This window comes from Podarcis filfolensis, assembly GCF_964270895.1.
Source record: "Podarcis filfolensis genome assembly, chromosome: 17".
Lineage (NCBI taxonomy): Eukaryota > Metazoa > Chordata > Lepidosauria > Squamata > Lacertidae > Podarcis > Podarcis filfolensis.
Window position 1 is genome coordinate 4,716,714 of NC_139621.1, and position 23,492 is coordinate 4,740,205.

The following is a 23,492-nucleotide window of genomic DNA, read 5'->3' on the forward strand; positions in this document are numbered from 1 at the left end:
AATGAACACATGGGAAGAGTAGCTTTTGCATATTGTGAAGAAAGCGTACTGGAGAAAATCTTTTGGGTGAAATCCAGTTCAAGCGGAACAGCTTTCGATCCAGCTGAGGAGTCTGCTAACATAAGAGAAGGGAAGGTGTTTTTTGCTGATTTTCTCCTTCCCACTGCAGCTCCCTGCAGCACCTTCCACACTATTCTGGAGGGTCACCCAACAGTTTGGAACAAATTTTCAACAGGCATGGTGGGAAGGGCAAATTGTCAAAAATCACCTCTCCTTGCCTAACGTTAGTAGACACCTCAGGTGGGTCAAAAGCCATTCTATGAGCAAAATGGCAACGTTTTATTTCACCCTTTGTTTTTAGAAATGTTGATGATGATGATGATGATAATAATGGAGTTTTTAAAGAACAAAATACCCTGTGATTTCATATTCTTCTTCTTCCCATAAAATATTAATAGTCATTTAGATAGTGCTTTCTTAGTGTTGAGCCTTCTTTCTATATGTTATCAAAGTAATTCTAATAAAGATGAGGGGCTGAAGTTGAGTCTTCTCAGCAGTCACCCAGTGAGTTCATGGCTAAGGTGAGCTCCTGGCTTGCATCTAAAACCCTTAGTTCCTATGCTGCTGCTGCTTTCATTCATGCTGGACAGCTTATTTAAAGTGGCTTAAGCTTCAATCACTTTTTGACTTAGCCAAAAACCAATCCTACATCTAATTTCTGGCTAACAGCTACTATACATCTATGTTCATAGCTTGTCCGATTGTGGAAGGTAGCCAAAACTTGTGAGCTGGCTCTTTTTAACTTTATAGATGTGCTGATTTGTTAACCAGAATCTCTATTTTTCTCTGTCAGTAAAACTGTAACCTCTTCCATCTATGAATGCTGTTTTGAAACAAGGTTCAGCATCAACTATGACTGTTGTTTCCTCATCAGACTTACAAGTAGGAACCAATGTAGAAATCATTTTGACGCTAAGGCAATTTCAGTTACTGTGGTTGTTAGAGATTCGTTTCTGACACTGAATGTTTTGATCATTTGTATTATAATTGTATGGCCAAGCCTACCCATCAAACTTCCTCAAAAGAAAATTTTCTGGACTGGCCTTTCTCATCTGTCATAGAGGACTCTGAGATCTCAGATCTCTTTATTGCAACCCTCCCTCCACCCTGCAAAGTTTTATACCCATGATAGCTAGAGACTCTGTTCCAAAATATTTATGTGGATTATTCAGATTACAGATATGATTAATCTTATAACTGACTGAATCTGTTCTATTAGATGGCTAAGGTTTTGAAGAATCATGGATCAGGGAAGGGGAATCTGCTGTCTGGCCATTTGTTACCCTGCCCAGGTTTCTTTAATGTGAGTCAGAAGTTAATCCAGAAGCATTCAGTGCCAGAAGAGATATGATGGATTAGATAGTCATAGGTGGAAACAGCATTATTATTGTTTTTCTGTATAGAGTTGAATGGGACCTTGAGGATCATCCAGTTGAAGTTTCTGCAATGGTAGGTTTCCATTGTTCTGCCATTTTTTTAAGGTTAAGGAAGATGATTGCATAACTTCTCTGGACGACTCATTCTAGTGCCCAACTATTTTTATAATATGGAAGAGTTTTCTGATATCCACCTTCAGCCTACTGCAACTGAAGCCTGTTACTCCCTCTTCTCATTGGCAACTATATTTAAAATATATGTTTATTGGCATATTTTATAAAATATGGTTACCAATGCTAGATAACATTACTTCAGCCCTGTTTGGGGAAGTTTTTAATGTTTGATGTTTTATTGTGTTTTTCATACTCTGTTGGGAGCCACCTAGAGTGGCTGGGGCAACCCAGTCAGATGGGCAGCATACAAACAATAAAATTACTATTATTATTATTAGCTGAGACCTAAGCAGTGCTAAACAAGGTCAGTATTGCTGCTTCCTATGGCTTAAATATAGCATTCTGTTAAAGGAGATGAACCCAAAATGGCATAGTAGATGCGTTTTTTGGCAATCCTGTCTACTGCTGACTTGCTTTCAGTTGTGGCCAATTATAACCTTGGCCATTCTCCACTGTATTCAAGTCTAGATACTTTCTTCAATTTTGTTTTAAGTATTTTCCTCCCAAGTTGTAGCTGTTAAATTGCATTTTATTACTTTAAGACAAGACGGATAGCCAGTGCTTTCTCTCAGTAATTTTTTATCTGTTCTACTAGTTTTAGTCTGGCTAATTTGTGGGCTCAGTGCATTGTAACCCAACCACAGTCTCCATGGTTGGGATGACTAAAATGTAAAACAAAACTGAACCCCGAATAAGTAAAAACATTAAATTGCCCCCAACATTTCCGCGATCACATAGTCTCTGTTTTCTAAGATGACACTGTGAGCAAATGAAGTAGTTGATTTAAAAAAGAACAAAAACAATGAACCTTTTTAAAACTAGCATTTGTGTATACAAGCTGGGGCTTCTCTGCAGTTAAGAGTCACCATGGGAATGTCACTGGCTCAGCTGGCTTTTGGCCTCAAGGGTGAACTGTTGATCATATGTCATATGTCTGCACCTGTTAGCATATTCACTTAGTACCATTTTTGCTAATGACCTTGGCAGCAAAGTTGCACCTGTGAATTCATTCACATTTTGCCCCATCTTGTCTTTTTGGTGGTGCTGGGGTAGCTATTAATAACATTTATTGTTACAGAGTGAGCAGGTTGTTATGATTAATTTTCACAGCATATATGAATTTAGAATTTCTTTTAGCCTTTTGATTACATAAAGAGAGCAGAGCTACGTAAATGAGATATTGATAGAATTTCACTGGCTTCTTTGGTATAATGTATCCACTGTGTTGATCTGAGTATCACTAATCATTTCCTAGCCATAACATGGTGGTGGCGGACCTGCTGGCAAAGGTTGCCACAAATCCTAGTTATTTTGAGATATTTTGTCAGATGATTTTTGAAAATCCAATTTAATAATGGCTTGATTATAGTTCTAGCTACACGTTTAGCAACAAGCTGAAAGACTTCCCAATATTTGGTGAAGCAAATACTTCTTTTTACAAACATTTCTTTTTGTATTGTATGTTCTGCTATAGCTTAATAACACTGTCTTTAATAATGCTGTTTATCAGCCACCTAAGACAGAAGGCTTGCTGATCAGAAGGTCGTGGTTCGAAACCCTGCGACGGGGTGTGTTCCCGTTGTTCAGTCCCGGCTCCTGCCCACCTTGCAGTTCAAAAGCACGTCAAATTGCAAGTAGATAGATAGGTACTGCTCCAGCGGGAAGGTAAACGGTGTTTCCGTGCGCTGCTCTGGTTCGCCAGAAGCAGCTTAGTCATGTTGGCCACATAACCTGGAAGCTGTACGCTGGCTCCCTCGGCCAGTAAAGCGAGATGAGCGCTGCAAGCCCAGAGTTGTCCGCGACTGGACCTAATGGTCAGGGGTCCCTTTACCTTTACCTTTACCTTTACCTTTACCTTTAAGACAGAATTAGACTGACAAGTCTGTAATATCCTTGGTCTACCTTTAAAAAAACTGGTATTGCTTTGACTACCTTCCAGTTCAAATATATAACTTAGTGATAAGTCACATACTTTTTGTAAAAGATCAGCAATTTCATACTTGAGTTCCTTTCAACTCTGGGTGAATGCCATCCAGCTTCAATAAGTTGCCAGTTTTGAACTTGACAATCAGTACTAAAACCACATCTAAAAATATTTGACATAGTTATTCTGATGCAATCCGCCAACACAGTTGTTCAGGTACAGGTAGCTCTCCAAAAGTTTCTTCAGTAAAGACAGAATTCATTTAGACTCCAGTACAATTTTCTTATCCATCTTCAGCACACATATTTATTTATTTATTACATTTATATCTCATTATTCTCAGAGGAGCTCAAGGAGGCACACACAGTTCCCTCATCTCCATTTTATACTCACAGCAATCCTGTGAGATAGATTATGCTGAAAGATGGTGACAAACTCCAGATCACCCAGTAAACTTTCTGGTTGAGTGGGAATTTGAACCCTGGTCCCCCAGTCCTAGTCCACCACTCTTAATCAGCACACCACTGGCTCCTTTTAATGGCTTGTCATTTGATGATTCTACTGTCCCCCATTTCCTGCTTGGGATAAACCAGACTTCCCCAGCCTGGTGTCCTCCAGGACTATTTATGAGATTACTAAAAAGGAAGGTTGCTTTTTATTTCTGAGTCTTTGAAATATACTTCAACGGAATATTTTTACCTGGTCTGTAATTATGAAATGTTGCTCAAAAGTGAACTGAGATTGTTGACGGAAAAGAATGCTTTAACCCACGGTTGCTTTGCAAGATAGTTCAAATATTTGTTTTCTTTTCCCCCCTTGTGTTATATTTCTTCCCATATTGAAAGCTCACATTCAAAATATGCTTTCTCAAAGGAATATTTATCTAGCAGGGACCAGATACTTTTTGTCTTTAAAAGATGCTCAGGAGAACTGCAAAATAGTTTCCCGTAGACATGCTGTGATAATAGCTTCATAGGAGCCTTCTGTCAGGTACATTCTACTTAGCTGCTGAATGAACCACGAGGTTTCAACTAGCTCTGTTTAAAATGAATACATTGTCTTCCCTACTTTCCCAAGATTAAACTTTGATAAAACAGCATGGTTGGACTGAATTATTTCAGAAACAAATTATATATTTAAAAGCCTTTGATGAGCTGGTTACAAAGTAAGGTGAAGGGAAGCCTTTGTTGCAGTACAGTACATATTTGTAAATAAACTTGGCATATGACTGCAAGTATCTAGAGGGTTTTAAAGGGAGTCCATTAACTCATCCATTTGCTTGAAGCTTTGTTGTTGTTGTATGCTAGCTGATTAAATGCATTTCCATTGAACAATTGATTTTTTTCTTTTTTACATTTGAAAGCTGTTAAAAAAAGCCTCAAAACCGCATTCAAAATCCCAAGCACTGTGGCCACAGTGCTACCTTCATAATACAACATGCTAGCAGGAAATACCAGTTTATCCGGACTTAATTATTAAGCATCCACAATGCACATTCATAACATGAGAATAGAAGTACTTCTTTCAGTTAATTTATAAGGAGCAATTGTGGTAAGGGCAGGACATAAGGGGAGTGGTGTCTAAGAAAAGCTGTTAGTTGGTTTCTGTTGTTCTGAGGCAGCATATGTCAATTTAGATACATACACTGCCTCAGATAAATGGCAGTACAGTATCAGGATTTTTGATCAACAGACTGGGGGTTCTGTTCCTTGCTCCCTTGTATGACCCAGTGAAAGCAATATGATTTCTCTGTGTGTATGTACATACTTCCTAATTTCTTTCTGTTTGAAAGTTTTTTGCATGGAGGTAGGCTTGAAAAAATGTTTTTATATAGTGTGAGGCCACAATATTCACTGGCCTTTCTAAGCATCCAATAAGAATTGGAATTTTGATATTTGTTTAGGTGAATGCAGTACTTTGTAATACAAATAATAAAGTGAGAGATGACCAACAGGAAAGGTGTATTTGAGAATGTTAGCATTAGTTCGGCTTTGGCAACTGAGTGAACTAATTTACAATAGTTGAGTAGGAGGGGAGGAGAGATACTTAGGTCAGCAAGTTCTTTTTGTACGTCAAACAATCAGTGCTTTTGTATACAGTATACTTGATGTAACAGAATATATTGAAGCCGTTATTGTGTATGATTTGATCTATATTGCATGTAACTCTCATTGAGTTTAAAGCAATAATAAAGTTTCAGCAAAAAAAGAGGAAGAGCAAACAGGTTTGTGTTGCTGGGATTAAGGAAGACCAGATTAATTAAGTGAAAGCTGTGTTTTTGGTGGCTGGCTGCTTCGTATTTCACTTTCTAAAATGATCCTGTTTTCCCTCCCCTCCTTCTTGTTACAGGTTGCCATGGGAATCTTATGATAATCTGAGAGGAAATAAGTCCTGGTAACATTGCCGTTACTCATGATGTGCCTGAAGTGAAGAGGAAGGGAAACACTTAACATATCCAAGTGCCAAGGCTCTGCTGTGTCATGGCTACGGACTCTGGTGAATCAGCCAGCACAGAGGAATCAGAGAAACCTGATGGAGTCTCTTTGGAAGGTAGGGACTCCTCTGCTGTTGCCCCTTTGACCATGGAGACCAGGACCAAAGAGGATGTCAACACACCTGCCTCTGGGGCAACTACAGAGAGGAAAAGGTTTTTCCGAAAGAGTGTGGAGATAATGGAGGATGAAAAGGCCCTGGAACCCACTCCAAAGGATGAACAGGAGCAGTTTGTGGTGGGTGACCAGAGGGTGGCTCATCTTTCTTCCAGCGGTCTGGTGGCAGGCCAGGAGGCCAGATGTGAGCCTGGCTCGAAGGTGAATTTGGAAGCTTCAAAGGAGAGAACCAAGAAAGAAATAGAAGAGGAGGCCGAGATGAAGGCTGTGGCTACATCGCCTGGAGGAAGGTTTCTGAAATTCGACATTGAGCTGGGGAGAGGGGCCTTCAAAACAGTGTTCAAGGGCCTGGACACAGAAACCTGGGTAGAAGTCGCTTGGTGTGAATTGCAGGTTAGTGTAGATGAGTTCCATCGGTCATTCATGTGTCTGTCTGGTGTTCAGAAGGGCTAACTTTGTCCAGCTTTTGAGAGGTACATTTTGGGATATCCAGAAACCTACATGACTAGAGTGGTCATACTGCAGAGGCTTCTGATGCAGGAACTAGCAACTTGTATGGCATCTTGAGAAAGCTGGCTTGCATTTTTTAAAAGAACAAGTTACTAGTCTTCATTGTTACAGATAAAAATATACAGTGGTACCTCGGGTTACATATGCTTCAGGTTACAGACGTTTCAGGTTACAGACTCCGCTAACCCAGAAATAGTACCTCGGGTTAAGAACTTTGCTTCAGGATGGGAACAGAAATCGTGCTCTGGCGGCACAGCAGCAGCGTGAGGCCCCATTAGCTAAAGTGGTGCTTCAGGTTAAGAACAGTTTCAGGTTAAGAACGGACCTCCGGAACGAATTAAGTACTTAACCCGAGGTACCACTGTATTGCTATTTCTGCTAAAATCTTAGAAGCCAGAGATAATCTGCAATTGTTGGGCCACAGGTCTTTCCACTACTTCTGCCTCCTGCACTTCATTGCCACTTCTGAAGTATTAACAATTTTGACACCTTTTACTCAGTTCATGTCATAAACTGGGAAAACATCCAATCATGCAGTGCTTACCCCCTCCCAAATAAATAAACTGCACCAAATAAAGTACACATGTTAAGTAAATTTATGCAAATTGTCAACAGAACTGGGTTTTGTTGTGGCTTCAGTACGTTTTTTAAAGCACTGAATTTCAGCACCCCTTGGCTACATTCCTTGCCTATGATAGGATCTCACCTGAGTTGGTATTACTTCATACAGACTTTTATAATGTATAATATTGTGAGTATCTCAGATAGCAAGGAATTTCTTTTTTTCACCAGTTCACAAACCAACTGACTAATCAATATTTATTTATAAGTAAGCACGGGAAATAATTGCTTATAAATACCTGGTTTACATATGGTTTCTGAGTGGTTTCCTAAGCAGACACTATTAATGGGTGGTTTCCTCTAATTTAGGAGTTGAAGTATCATGTACCTTCAGACTCTTATCTTAGTGGGATGTTCTCCCAGTGATGGAAGTGTATGTCGAAATGTGGCCATAAAGTTGGAGTATACACTAATTGCTCAGGAAAGTGCTTGCCTCAATTTCCATTCTCAACTAGACATTGCCTACATTGCTTTCCCTTGCCCTCTTTGCTTTTGCCCTCCATCCATCTCTTGCTTCCATAGCTTCTGTCCTTTGCTATATCTTGACCCTTACTTTAGGCTCCTGCCTCCTCCTCCACTTCTGTTCTGTCCTATTCAGATAGAACTTGTCCCTAGGATTATTTTAGGAAAAGGCCTCATCAAATGTTGGCATCATGTGTATGGAAACGTTGCTGAGGGATGGATGAATAATGATGCAGAAGTAGCCAAATTGGTGTGTTCTAGATGTTGTTGGACTACAACTCCTGTCATTTCCAACCATTAGCTGTGCTGCCTGAGGCAGATGGGAGCTGAAGTCCATTAACATAAGGGGAGCACTCTTAGCTACGTCTGGGTTCTTTAAAAATTTGCTTCTTCTTCTCCAGGTCTAGTGTTGTCACTCACTTCTCTTTACAGAAAGTAGTTCTGCTGATGTTGCTCATGCCTATGTGTCCACATTCATTCTTAAGTCTTTGCTTCCTTCCAGGTCTGTTAAGCACCACCACTTTTGCCCCTTGGTTGCTATGCTTGCCAATAGGATAGAGCTGTAAGTGGGCTGCGGTGTTATGGCTGGTGTGAGTGTCACAAGATGCTTTTTTTCCAAATGCAGGTGAAACCTTTTGTGTGCAGTTCATTTGTAGTGCTCTTTGCCAAGTTTCAGACAATATTCCTGCCACAGGATGACCAGTTTTTTTAAAAGGGAAAGGTTCCTGTAACCATGGGCGTAGCCAGGATTTATTGGGGGGGGACAGGACACCCATCTGCCATCATCCTCTGTCTGGCTCTGTCTAGCAGATTCAGAATGAAATGTCTCTACAACAGTCCTTTAAAATTACTTTAAATTACATCCCCCTCTGACCATAACAGCAACAAACGTAAGCTATGAACTCTGCACCGATCTGAATTCTGAACTTGAATAAACTGAACTATATCATTGACAAAGCCTGAGGGCTTTCTGCTATATAAATAGCCTGTGAGAAACTTCCATTTGTTTCTACACAGGCCCTGTAGGTGCTTGCTTTCAGGAGAAAATGCTGGAAACTATGAGAAGCTTCCAGAACCAAGTTACCTGTGATGTGACTGGTCAGTTGGCAGAAGCCACGCCTATCGCTCAGTTGGATTGCCAGTTGCGTCGCCAGAAAGCGCCACAACATACATCATCCAAATGACCGCCCCGAGAATTTCAATTTCAAATATCCTGATTATTTCTACATTTACTAAAGTATTTTTATTTATTCACTTGATGGGGGGGCAGCCTGTAACTTTAATAGTTGTGTGTAAAAGGTGGCATTTTGGAAGGAGCAGGGATGACAAAAAACTCTAAACAATGAAAGATGCAGAAATTCTATTCTTTGCATCTTGCCACTGTACTCACTTACGCCAGCAAAGCATTCTGGAGGTGGCAGCAAACAAGACACAAATAGACTTTGGGGTGAGGATATTAAAAAGGGATTAGACAAATTCCTGGTGAATGGGCCTATCAGAGGCTATTAGCCATTATAGCTTAAAGGAACTTCCAGGTTCAAAAACCTGTTGCTGAAGGAAAGTGGGAGAGCTGTTGCCTGCTAGCAAATTTCTTGGAAACAGATACTTGGCTACTCTGGGAAACAAGCTGCTTGACTAGGTGGGACCTAATCCTGATCCAGCAGGACTCTTACAGTGTTTGGCACTTCTGTTGTTAAAGGTAGTTTATTTACTTGTTCTGTAATAATAAACTGGATGTGGGGTTGGACCAGATGAACCTCGGGGGGTCCCTTCCAACTTTCCAACTCTCTGATTCTATTGTGTCCCCATAGTTGTCCTGCTTTGGAACAGATAGACTGCAATAGAGGACTAAGCATATTATGTGAATAGCAGGTAAATGCATTAGAAAGACCATTCAGAGGGAAAGTACCATTTTAAAGCAAGCCAGGCCATTGCTTGCATTTTCTTTGTAATGGAAAATTGATTTGAGTAGCTATGATTCAAAAAACAGTGTGTGGTTGTTCCCTCACCCGCCCCCATATACCCATCAGTGGGTGGTGGAATAACTACTGAATGCCTAATAATTGGTTTAATCTCCTCCACAGCTAGTTTAGCCTAAGCTCATCAGAATTTTCCATGCCATGCATCTAAACAGCTCCTCTGCAGCGCTGGCTGAGTTTAAAGCAAAGCTTATGCTGTGCCATATTTGTAGCCTTATCAGTTACAACACTCATTGATCCAGCACCACAATCTATATTCTTTCCTCCAGCATTGTCCTGAGCACATTAAAAGAGTAATTTAGCAGGGCTGTTTGTTTGGATACAATATCAAAACAATAAATACAATATGTGAGAATTTCAGTTGGTATGTTTGTTACTTAGACCTACTTTTAAATATATTTATTTCAAAGTAAGCCCTATTGGAAGCATCAGAATTAAACTTATTGTGTTTATGAAAAATGTTACTAGCTATATTTTTAACTCATTAATTACTGAATGAAAGTAATTTCTGGTCCTCAAGCTTAAGGAACGTGTTTGACCCCAGATCTTAGTTGTGAATCAACTCCAAGTATTGTTGGTCTGCAAAGTCTATATAGGCTCTTTTCTTAAAATATAGATGAAGGCATTTTAGCTCTGAACGCTTGCTGTGGTAGCAGATTCCATAGCTGGCCACCTCTCTGTGAAGAATGCTTTTGCTATCCCTGCCCAAATTGTTTGAGGGTAGAATATTGTCAGGAGACCTGGGGTTTATTTTTGGACTTGCTATTACTTTGCTGTGTGACTGGAATGTATCCTTTTTCTGTGCCCCATCAATAAAAAGTGGATGACATATTTGCAAGAAGATGTAAGGCTTCTTGAAAAGTGCAGTATGAGAAGTGCTGCATAACCTTTAGTCAAATCTTTTGGTACTTGTGATCATTCTAGGGCTTAGAGATGATTAATGCTAGACTGCATCTGCTCAGGTTTTGCTGGGGTTGCTTTAACTTTATCAGCCGTAATAACTCATTGCCCACTTTACAGTCAGAATCTATTTTAAATCCATCTCAAAGTTTGCCCCAGAAACTTTCCATGCTAATTCCTCTTTCCTTGTGTGCATTGCAGGTAAGGAAGTAATTAAGCCAAATATACATCCCAGCACTGACAAGATTAAAAGATGTTTTATACATGAATGTCAGACCTAGATCACTTCCAGATAGCCTGTTTATTGAGCATTTGTCCTGATTTGTTTGCACATTTTCGGGGGGAGGTTAGATGAGATGGGCTGTTTATTGAGCATTCGTTTTGAATGATTGATTTGCATAGAGGTTATATGACATTGAATCAAATGATTGCTGTCCCACACTTTTCAATGCATTTTCCCATCACTTTTTTTTAGCTGCCTTGTATTTTTATATTTTATTAACAGGTAGAGTTGGTTTTTATTGGAAATAATAAACTGCTCTGTGGAGGAAGTTCCTCAATAAGCAGGATATATTAAAATAAGGTTTTTTTAAAACTCTTCCTGCCCTTTGTGATCCCAAGGACAGGTCACCATAGCAACTGTTATTTTTCATGTTCCAAAGATGCACATAACCACAGTCACTTAGAGACAACTATGATTGAGTGGAATTTAATTTTCTGAAATATATAAATAACTTCCTGATCACTGAGTGAGTTTGTTGAGGGCGATAGGAGCTGGATGGGAGTTGGGAGTTCAACAATATCTGGAGGATACTTGGACCCTGAGATCATACTCTGAGGTCCTTCTTAGTGTGCCTTCTCCAGGAGAGGTCCGGAGGGTGGTAACATGAGAATGGGCCTTTTCTGCAGTGGCTCCCCATTTGTGGAATGCTCTCCTCAGGAAGGTTCAGCTGGTGCCTTATTAATTATTATTATTTTATTTTATTTATACCCCGCCCATTTGGGCGGCATCCAGCATAATATACAAAACATAATAAACCGTCAAACACCAATTTGCCTTAAAGATGATAGTTCTCATGAATTTATTCATTTATAACATTTGATACCTGCCTTTCAATGATTGGCTTACTTTTAAAGCCATTATACACCTATAAGCACCAGGTGAAAATGTTCCTCTTCAACCAGACCTTTGGCTGATTGAAATCCAATGCTCTTTTAAATGTGTTGTGGGAGGAGGGATTATTGGTTTGTTTTTGTTCTTTTTTATTATGTATTCTGCAATATACAAATTTAATAAATAATAATAATAAATAACTCCCCACTCCCATGCTATGCTTCCATACTTTCTAGTAGTGACCCTTTATAAAGGCAGCCCTGCTTCATTCTAGATCTAAATACATTACTTGTGATTGCATGAAAAAATGTCAAATGGCCATCACTAGTGCTATTTTTCTAGAAAAAGAGGTGCTGGCACTCACCATGAATGCCTCCCTTATTCTCTTACAATGGCAATGGCACCCACCTGAGAGGTGCTGAAGCTGAGTTCCATTGAGTTCCATCTCAACCCCCCCCAAAGCTATCACTGTAGCAACGTGATCAGGACCTGGGACCACAGCACATGGGAGGGAGGGAGAATGAATTGTGTGTTCCATCCATCCTTACTTCACACACTCCAATTAATTCATTACTTCCTGATTAATTATGTCTACCTGAAAAAGTTCAGAAGGTGGTGGTGCATAGGTGGGACTTCTCTGTGGTGGCTCCACGTAATGTCTACCTCCCTACCTTCTGCCCTATCAGTCTCAGTGAGCACTAACCTCTACAGGTTATTTATATATGTATTTATAAATAAAAGAATAAACACACACACACCTTTCAACAAGACCCTCAAGGCGGCTTGGTTTATGGCATTCCACAGATTTCCATCTTGCTGTATAGCATCTACGTAACTGGAAGGGATTGTCTGGAGAGTTGGGGGCGTGGAGCCATCAGTAAGCTAAATGTCCTTTTCTATCAAGGAGAGCGTGTTGAGCTGGTGTGTAGGGTCAAACATCAGTTAACAAATTGGGATTTAATCCTCTTCTGGGTGGTAGCTGACTAAGTAAGATTTAATCCAGACAAGATAGAGGTGTTTTTGGTTGATAGGACTAGTAATCCTGGGATAGTGATGCAGCTAGTTTGGGATGGGATTAGACTCACCATGGAAAATCGGGTCCACAGCCTGGGAATGCTCCTGGACCTGGCTTTGATCTGGATGGTCAGGTGGCAGAGTTTGCCCAATTTAAGCTGATATGCCAATGGTGCCTCTTTTGTGGGAGGGAAACTTGGGGCTGTATTCATCTAACCCTTATATGAAGTAGGTGCAAGAAATTAATGGACCTAAGTTAGTCATGGTGGGTCTACTCTGAATGAAAATTTGTTGAATACAACCCGTGGGCGTGATCACTCATGCCTTATTTAAATTGACTGTCAGGAGCCATACTGTATCTCCAGAACTACAAAATCAATTTCATGCCCTCACCTTGAACGCTGATTCTTGGCCAGAGGAGCAAGAACAGTGGTTGCAGATCTCAGAAGACACTGAGGTGGCAGTGAAAGGTACAGTGTACAGAATTCCTGCTGCTCCCCAGAAAAGGAAGAGACGTGTGGTGGTGGCAGGTGACTCCCTACAGAGGGGGACAGAGGCAGCAGTGTGAGGAAGAATGGCTCTCCTTGACCTGATTGTCTTTCTTTCTGAATGACTGCCATAAGTATTGGAACTGAGTGCCAGTCCATTGGAACAACTTCTAGTGCTTCTTTCCAGCATGTGTGTGTCTTTTCAAAAGGAAATTACCTCCCTGTTGGTTGAAAATTAAATAAGAAAAAAAAGTCACGTAGGAACAGCATGAAGGTTGCTCTCTCCTCTGAAAGCTTTAGTTAGCAGCAGCATTAACAGCTAAATGTGTAATTCTAGTGCAAGTTTGCAGCTGACCACTATGCTCACATTGTTTTTTGCAATCTATTTAGCATGGAATCCTTTGCTTTCGGGATGCGGGTGGTGCTGTGGGTAAAACCTCAGTGCCTAGGACTTGCTGATCGTATGGTCGGCGGTTCGAATCCCCGCGGCGGGGTGAGCTCCCGTCGTTTGGTCCCAGCTCCTGCCCACCTAGCAGTTCGAAAGCACCCCTAAGTGCAAGTAGATAAATAGGTACCGCTTTATAGCGGGAAGGTAAACGGCATTTCCGTGTGCGGCACTGGTGCTGGCTCACCAGTGCAGCTTCGTCACGCTGGCCACGTGACCCGTAAGTGTCTTCGGACGGTGCCGGCTCCCGGCCTCTTGAGTGAGATGAGCGCACAACCCTAGAGTCGGTCACGACTGGCTCATACGGGCAGGGGTACCTTTACCTTTACCTTTGCTTTCACATTTTTTTTAAAAAAACTCTGCCTTCTGCATAATGGCAGATTTAACTGTTTTTGGTCTTGCTAAACAGAAGTATCCAATATTGGTTCCTGTGTCTGGTAATTTTTATCCCCGAGTGAAGACTCGTTGAAATAGATGTGATATGGTTTTATGTGAAAACATTAGTTTCCTGAAGCACTTCACTGTTCTGGCACTGTAAAATGAGAAATACAAAACAGATAAAATGATTCCTTTTATTAGGTTCCCTTCTGTTGTTGAAGACACATGCGTACCTTCCCGTTACTTAGAGCTCTTTATCAACAGGAAGTTGATTCAATAAAAGATCAGATGAATTAAAAGTGTTCTGTTTTCTATCTTGCAATTTACTTGCAATTTATGCACATTTAACTTGTGCACGTTCAGCTTTACACACTGAACAAAAAATATCAAAAAGAGGTGGAAAGAGACTTTAGCAGTCCCATCCACCACTGAATCCAATTGGAACCCAACGTGTTTTGACTATACACAATTTTGGCTTTAGGCAATATCCCCAGAGCATAACCCCTGTGCAAGTTAAGAGTTGCTTGTATGAGAAATTGATTCAAAAAGTATATGGTCTCAAAACATGGATTCAGTAAGGGTAGATCATATAATTGGTAGCAATACCAACAAGGCCATAAATTCATTATTTTACTACATTTAAAGAGATATTTGACCACATGGAATAAGGAAAGCAAATCTTTAATTTTAGAAAATGAAGATGAATGTAAGACTTTACAATCATAAGTACCTTCTGCTTTTCATCAGTTGCCTATATGGCCCCCCTCTTCCATTAGTTATATTTTTTATTGCAGGCAAAATGTTTGCCCTTCTGCCCTCCAATATTAAGCAGCTATCAGATCATCTGAGTGCCATTTAGACTATTGTTTATTTTGGCTTATTAAAAAGTAAGAGATTATGTTGGAACATCGGTCATTTTAAAAGGTAATCAACAAAAAGGAAACATAGAAACTGAACAAGTCATGGAAATTGGCTTCATAGGCAGGTGATCAGCACTTAAGTAAACAATGACTCTTTGTCTTTGTTCCAAAGCTGTTGGAAAAGTTTTGCCTTTGCAGCTGCAAAGAGTGACTGACATTGGGATGTCTTACAAAGCATCAGACACTTATGTGGAAGGAAAAGAAAGTCTGGTGACAGAGGTCTGCTCTAATTCTTAGATAAGCTGGTTAAAGCAGTACAGTAATGGTAGTTAGCAAGAGCAGAACAATGTATGTAGCTGCTCCCTACAGATTTTAATATCTGTATGGATTGTAATTGCCGGCAGACATGGAGTGATTTATGGGAAGGTATTCTGTTGACCATAAGGGATGTGGGTGGCGCTGTGGGTTAAACCACTGAGCCTAGGGCTTGCCGATCAAAAGGTCGGCAGTTCGAATCCCTGCGATGGGGTGAGTTCCCATTGCTCGGTCCCAGCTCCTGCCAACCTAGCAGTTCGAAAGCACAAAGTGCAAGTAGATAAATAGGTACCGCTCCGGTGGGAAGGTAAATGGCATTTCTGTGCACTGCTCTGGTTTGCCAGAAGTGACTTAGTCGTGATGGCCACATGACCCGGAAGCTGTACGCCGGCTCCCTCGGCCAATAAAGTGAGATGAGTGCCGCAACTCCAGAGTCATCCGCGACTGGACCTAATGGTCAGGGGTCCCTTTACCTTTATTCTGTTGACCAGTCAGCCAATACAGCCAGGATTTGTGGTGCTATATGGCTACATGTGCAAAGCCACCCAGGGGTTTTCTGTTCTTAGCTCGGATTGCGTAGCTTTGCAGTAGAAAGGCTAGGCTTGATGACATAAGCCAAAACTGGCTGGCTATGTTGTAGTTTCTGTACTATTTCTTGGGACCAGCCTCTAAGAGATGATGATGTATGAAAGAAATTGAAAGATCTGGACTGACTTCCCACTTTCTGCAGAAATCTATATTAGCATGGATGGCATTCTTTAACCATTTGCAGCCCTTCGTTTCAACTATCTGCAAAAATTGGAGGGGAAAATTCTGTAAAACTCTTGTGAAGCTTTGTTCTGCATACTGGGGTTAGTGAGTGCTGAAAGTATATATGATTGTTTTTAGTTTCTAATGGTTAGAACCATCATGTTAATTGCACATGCTGTGTAAATGCAAACACTGATCCATGTTCCAAAGAGGTTGTAGCTCAGTGGGCTTATATAAGTGAACGAGAGACTGCTTTTGCTAAGTAAGCATATGTTTCTTTTATTGTCATGGAAAATAAAAGATGACCCTGGACAGCTAAACTTCAGAAGAGAACTTTGGAATTAAAACCTACTGTAAAAAATGACAATTGCATAAGAAAGGGAAGCATAAGACCATTACATAATTTAATAGATTTTGCATAAAACTGTCTCTAAATGGTACGAACAGATAATTTGCCATTGTAACTTGTCACCTTTTTAAAAAGAGCAACAAAACAAACAAAGGCTTTAAAATCTATCCTGTAGTTAGGGAGGGAAAGAAATTAGCATATTATATAGTTCAGTGAAGCAGAAAAGTTTCCTGTTCCAGTGCCTCTTTTGCTAATGGCTTGATTTCTTGGTGGGCCAATTAACCATTTTTATGTTTATGGATGGATAAACCTGCTTAACTGCTTGCTTGGAGTGCATTAGTGGGGATATTTAGCTTATAGTGAGTAGTCTCAGCAAGGCACTTTGTTGCATGACACCCACTAACATATACACCTTTCTATAACTAAGTGAGGACATTATACAGTAGTAAGTCCAACCATCTTAAGCATAAAACATCCCCAGCTGATGCCTGCCTTAATTTCTGAGGTAGGAGACAGCATATCTTCTTTCTGTACTTCCTGCCACAGGATAACTGCTCTTCAAATTGGCAAGCTGTTTCTAATATGTAACTTTATTCTACTTTACAGTAGTTATTTCTTGTCCTGTCTTCTGGGCAGGATGAAGAATTCCCTGTTTTTCATTTTTTGAGATACATTTGTAAAACTCTCATATTAGCTCCCTACCTCCTTTTCTTGAGGCCGTATATAATTAGCTGTTTCAAACTTTCTTCATGCTGTGTGCTTTCTAACCTAAACTTACTGTTTTCTAAATTATTTCCAGCTTAAAGTTTCATGGAACAGAAATGCCCAGAACTGAACATAACACTGCATGTGAGGTCTTGCTAGTGCTCAGTGGAATGCTACTACTGTGTTCTACCTCCTCAGTTGGAGGCAGTATGCTCCTGAAGGCCAGTTGCTGGGAATCACAACTGGGGAATGCTATCATGCTCAGGTCTTTCTTACAGGCTTTCCTTTGGCATCTGGTCGGTCACTGAAAACAGAATCCTGAACTAGACAGCTGTTCCATTGGCCTGATCCAGCAGGCTGTTCTTATGTACTTTTCCTGAGTCTTGCAAATGATAGTCCAGATTTCACATTCTCTGACCACTAGTACAAAGGCTGTTGTGCTAGCATAAGGGTGAGAATCATGGTTTGGCAAAATAAAATCCATCACAACTATTACACTAGCAGAAGTTGGTGAAACTGGTTGTGCAACAGGAAGTATTTGTGCTATAGTCATCTGTTGTGCAACCAGTCACAAGAACCATGCTGGCTTCTTGCACCTTCCCATTTATTTATTTATTTTATTTATTTGACTTCTTAGTCGCTTGTCACCTAGCAGGTGTCCAAGGGACAGAAGAACATAAACATAGGCACACTATAAAATAGAACCATTCTGCTAGTGCAACAGGGCTAAGGGACTTTCACTTAGCACCACATTGAACTTCGTTGATGGTTCTGACCGCATAGCCAAAAATGGCAATTGTCTTTTGCATCCTAATTTTTGACTTATGGCTCAGTGGTTATTCTGGATAATCAGCTAACTGTTTAACCAGGAACTGAATTGTTGACAGTCAGCAATTGACCAATTAACAAAAGGTTCCATTTGAAACAAAGCTTGCTTGTTGTAAATTAACCTAGCATGAATTTGGAGTGCAGTTTTAGGTGGGGCCTTTGATGCCAGTTCAGTTTGTGTGAACCAATGGGAAAAGGATGGTGTCCGATTCCTGAATGCTATTCAAAACTCATTATTGTCAATGGAAAATAAATGGCAAGTACAAATATATTCTTTCTCCTCCCCAAACTAAATGTGCGTTTGTGTGGGAAAATTTTTTTGGGTGCTCTACGTATGTCATGAGTTCAAGTTTCTGTGTCAACAGTATCTCTTTATGGAATTTTAGGGGGGATGCTGAAAGTCATCTAGTCCAACCCCCCAAAGAATGCAGGAATCTCAACCAAAGCATCCCTGACAGATGGCCAGCCAACCTCTGCTTTAAAACAGAGTCTACCACTTTCTGAGAGAGTCTGTTCCACTGTCCAACAGCTCTTACTGCAAGCTGTTAAGTTGCATGACTTAATTGCTTGCATTAAGTCAATAACATCAAAAACAATTACTCTATAATCAGTTGCATTTCAGCCAGCCTGAAGGAAACAATAAAATGTTTGCAGCTTTGCAAAATCACCCATCATCATTAATTTTGCAAATTGTCACTTGCTGATCACTTGAACATAGGCACATAAAACAATTGAGTTGTTCGGAGGTCCTTGATTTGTCATTCCTGTAGAACTGTGTTGAGCGAAGTGGCTGTTCAGAGCCCCATCAGATGTGAAGAGGCCAGCAGTGCCCACTTCTCCTTGGGCTGTTGGGGGTGGAGGGAAGACTGCATCCTCTTGGCATCTGTCCCTTTCATTATTGCTCCTTCCCTTTCTCATTGTGTTTCCTGGCTTTGCTGCATATATGTGCTGCCAAATTTATGCTAACTGAGCATCAGCCAAAGGAATTAAAGGGGATTGTTAACTTACAATCACTCATTTGCCGTCATGTTGAGTAGGGCTGATGCATTTTGTGGTATTTTATTTGTAAAGAGAGAGTTCTCTTAAAAGTAAGTGTGTGTGTGTGTGTGTGTGTGTGTGTGTGTGTTGTACATGTCTGTCCTCTTTGTCTGAATGTTTGGTTTGGGTTTAAGGCAAGTTGGAAGTTTCGGTAGCAGGAAAAAGGAAATAATTTGCCTATGTATAACTTAGGTCAGCATTCATAACTGTTTTATTTTGATTCAATACTTAGACCATAAAGGCAGAAGTAGGTTGAAACCTAGCCCAAGGCACATCTTACACTTTTACCCTCCTCTTAAACACAGAATCCTCTGTTGAGTTAGTGTTTTGTTCTGTTGAGCTGAGTTTGCTGCATTTGTCCTTGAAGGAGGTTAGAGATCATCAGAAGCCTGGTACTGATATAAAGTGTTCTGAACTCAGCAAGTATTAAAATCATTTATTTTGACTTCCAGATGAGTGGCATCACTTGTTTGTTAAATCACATATCTTATTTCATGCTGTTATTGAAGATGTTAACACCCACTACTCCCATTAAGATGAAAATTATTAGTAGTCCTTGCAACTACTACAACTTGAAATATTGACTTCATTCTTTGTGGTCCCACGCTTCTTCTTCTTGTTACATTTACATCCCATCTTTCTTCCAAGGAATTTAAGGTGGCGCATGTGGCTCTCCCCATCTCCATTTTATCTTTACATCAAAACCCTGTGAAGTCGGTTAGGCTGAGAGACAGTGACTGGTCCACCGTGACTGGTCCAAGGTCACCCCAGCCAAGTGGGGATTTGAACCCTGTTCTCCAAGGTCATAGTCCAGCATTCTACCTACAAAACCACTAGAGCTTTCTAGTTCTAGGACTGGTATTCTCATTCCTTCTCATTCCAGGACTGGTATTCTCATTCCTTGCCCTGTAGGGTTTCTACACTTGGTGCATGCTTTAGGATGGTGCCTCAAAGGATGAGTTGAGACGGATTGAGTGCCTTCCTACTTTGACCTCTTCTAACTACCATCTTAGCTGCAGCTATAGGATATCTAAAGGAAAGTCTCACTCTAAAGTTCTGTCGGAGAGCCTTTCCTCTACCTCCTGTCAGTAGTTGACATCTGGCAGGCACTGGACAGAATGTGAGGACACATGCACTTTGTTGTATGCCCTGCTTTTGAAAAAAGTGTTCCACCTTTTACAATTAATAAAAAAATGCTACATTAAAAGTATATGTATTTTAACAGAAAAAACATTACAAGTGTTAAAAATTAAAAATAAAAAGGTCTTCATCTGGTAGCAAAATATAAATGGTGCAAAAAGCTGGTGAGAGGTATAGGAGAGTCTATAAGGTCACGCCTCCCTTCCCCTCTCCCTCCATAGTTCATCCACCAAAATGACCGGCAACCTCTGTGTTAGAACAAAGCAGGACTGAAATAGACCTAGATAGTCTCATCCAGGAAACTGATTGCACAGCAACCTACCACTCAAGCACTTGGGGTAGGAAGGGAATATTTGCAACTAGGTCTAGAGGGGAATTTTTCAGGATTAGTTGCAAAACTTCTTCATTTAGGGTAGTTGGAGAAGCCCTTCTTTGAAGGAAGTGTTGGTCCAATCTCTTCCTGGCTTGATATTATGAGCCAAGAAAAGCAAAGGGTTAAGTATATAGGTTGTATGTCCAAGGACTCTGTCCAGCAGCTGAAATTCATCCAATGAAACAAGCCTACATGTGCTCTGGTTACCTTCCCTGGTGACCAAGTCAAGGCAAATGTGAGTGGTTTCTATTCTCAAAGTGGTGGTGGTGGTGGTGATGATGATGATGATAATAATTTATATACCTCCCTTTATCAAAAGATCCCAGGATGGTGCACAACACCAAAAATGCACTACAAAACATCAACAATAAAAACATAATAAAAACACGGTAAAAAGCATACAGACAGCCTAATTGTAAAACAATCATATTAATAACACTCCTCTTCCCTACACTTTTACAGGCCATAGATCATTTAATAGCCATAGGCCTGGGTAAAGAGAAATGCTTTTGCTTGGTGTCTAAAGACATATAATGATGGCATCAGGGGAGTCTTTCTGGGGAGAGCATTCCACAGTCGGAGCCACCACAGAAAAGGCCCGTTCTCTTGTTGCCACCCTCCCAAATTGGGGAGGGGGGGAGCTAGAAAAGGGCCTCATATGACAGGCACCACAATGTGTCAGAATGAGCCTCTTGAGGATTTATTCACATATCCCTGGCCAAGCTGGAGAAGGCCTTAGGGCACCAGAAGGACCTCCACTGGATGACACTGTGAGGATGCAGCAGTGTTGGAGAAATAATGTTTCTTTGCCATCACTGCCACTATTGAGTAAACCAAAGAAGGAGCTTTTACCTGAAATCGCGCAGACTCACGGGGAGTCTTCTGCCATGTTCATTCAAATCAGCTTCCAAGCTGCGTCATAGCCTTCAGTTTTTTAGTACCTATATCAGGGAGCCAGTCGGGTCCTGCTTAGTATATATAATCTGCAAGTGTGTAAAAACCAAAGGCATCTGGGAAAACTTTCTTGAATGTTTTTCTTACTTTAATGCTCCCCACGAAACAAATTTTTAGAAGCCTAGAATTTCTAGAAGCAGCACTTTTCATTCTTTTTGCTGACTATGGCTATATCCATTCATTGGGCAGTATCCAACAAAATACTGTAGGACTTCTAGTGGTGCATTTTAAGTTCCCCCTTCCTCTCCTCTTCCCATGCACTCCCTAAACCTGTTCTAGATTTCCTCACACAATCCAGAACAGAGGAAGGGGAGGGCATAGGTGTATGTGTGTAGGGGCAGAGGGGAGGGGAGGAGATTCCCTTCTGTTTCACAAAGGGAAGACCTGTTAGTTGAACTGCTTTGTTGGATATCACCCATTGCTTTTAATGTTTTAATGTATTTTAATCTTGTTTTTAAGTTGTATTAATTCAACTTGTTTTTATTATTGGTTGTTAGCCACCCTGAGCCCGGCCTTGGCTGGGGAGGGTGGGGTATAAATAAAATGTATTATTATTATTATTATTATTATTATTATTATTATTATTATCATCATCATCATCACCACTCATGTTTGGTGTCTCTCTCACTGTGTGTTTAAAACAGCAGTGTGACCCATACTTGACCAACCTAGACCAGGAATAACAGCTACACCAAAACCAAGAAAGAGTCTTGTGGAACCCGATATACTAACAAATTTGTTTTGACATAAGTTTAATTAGATGCTTGATAATTCTTACACAACATAACGTAGTGATTCTTTGTACATCTTTTCTTCATTTTAGGACAGGAAGCTGACCAAAGCTGAGCAGCAGAGGTTTAAAGAAGAAGCTGAGATGCTCAAGGGATTGCAACATCCTAACATTGTCCGATTTTATGATTCCTGGGAATCAACTGTTAAAGGAAAGAAGTGCATTGTATTGGTAACTGAGCTGATGACATCTGGAACACTGAAGACGTATGTTTTTTCTTTCACAAATTTGATATAGTGTTTTTTTAAAAATGTATATTCACACCTGCTGGGACTGTTTTCACCCACTCTCCATTATGTGGTTGTATTGTAGACCAGCCACATCAAAGTTCAGACACTTGGCACCAGAGCTGCATTGTGGCATATATGGGATATATGTAAATATCTTGCTACCCATCTGCGGCATGGTGGTTTGCTGATTAATCTGTATGGTTGAAATCTGCTTCATGTCAGTACGGTGCACTAAACAGTGTTGAATTTGAATATGAGGCAGTCAGATTCACAGACCTGTAAAGCCACAAGACTCATTGGTTGGCCTTGAGTAAACCCTTATATAATAGGTGGAATAAAGGAAACAAAAACTGAATACAAATAAGCCTTTTAAAGTTCTATAGAAATTATAACCAGTGTACTTAGCATTGATGGTTAAATTTTCTTTGGGGTGGGATGGGGATAGAAATAGGAGAGTGTACTGAGAAGTCTCTTGAGTCAGTGTTCCATGGCAGCAGCGAAGATCAACTAAATTGCAAAATTGCTGCAATTAACTGATTTTTAGGGATTACTGATTTCAAGCTGGCAGATCATATACGTTATGTGAGTTGGTTATAATCAGGAAAGAAAGAAAATGTGCTGGGATTTTTGTACTGGGGCTGAGAAAGCATTGCTGACTATGTAGAAATTCTGTGTAAAAGAATATTATGGAATACACAGTGTAACAAGAAAGATGAATGTATGACTGAGGGATGGAAGCCTGTTCTGTAATTTTGGTCTAGTCCTTCTCTAATTTCTACCACTACTTTCCCACCCCCAGGTGTAGAAAACTGTTCAGCAAAAATTAAGGCCGTTAAGATAAATTAAAACTGTCAAATAACTTCATTTTTACATTGATGCTACTACTTGAATTTATAAGATTCCCCCCCACCCCCAAGAGAAACTTATGAGATTTCCTGTGTGAAGTTTCAAACTTATGTTGGGTCTCCCTTATGAAAAGGCCTATAGCTCATCAATAAGTTACTGCATGAGATGTATAAATCAATGGGCCTTGTTAAGCTCCAAGAGAACTGAATGGCTCAGGATGTAACAATCAAAGGCACAATTTGCAATAGAAGCAAAAACCA

General features: G+C 40.4%; 1 protein-coding gene across 19 annotated transcripts in view; it reads left to right on the forward strand.

Annotated features, from left to right (window-relative positions):
- The window catches only part of WNK3 (WNK lysine deficient protein kinase 3), an 88,109-nt gene that overhangs the window by 7,246 nt on the left and 57,371 nt on the right, over window positions 1–23,492 (forward strand). For all 19 annotated transcript variants that reach the window (XM_083592593.1, XM_083592590.1, XM_083592591.1 and 16 more), the window contains 2 exons: window positions 5,884–6,536; window positions 22,190–22,362. In XM_083592593.1, the coding sequence (XP_083448719.1) occupies window positions 6,015–6,536; window positions 22,190–22,362 (695 nt within the window). In that variant the 5' untranslated portion in view covers window positions 5,884–6,014. The remainder of the gene's footprint in view (window positions 1–5,883; window positions 6,537–22,189; window positions 22,363–23,492) is intronic.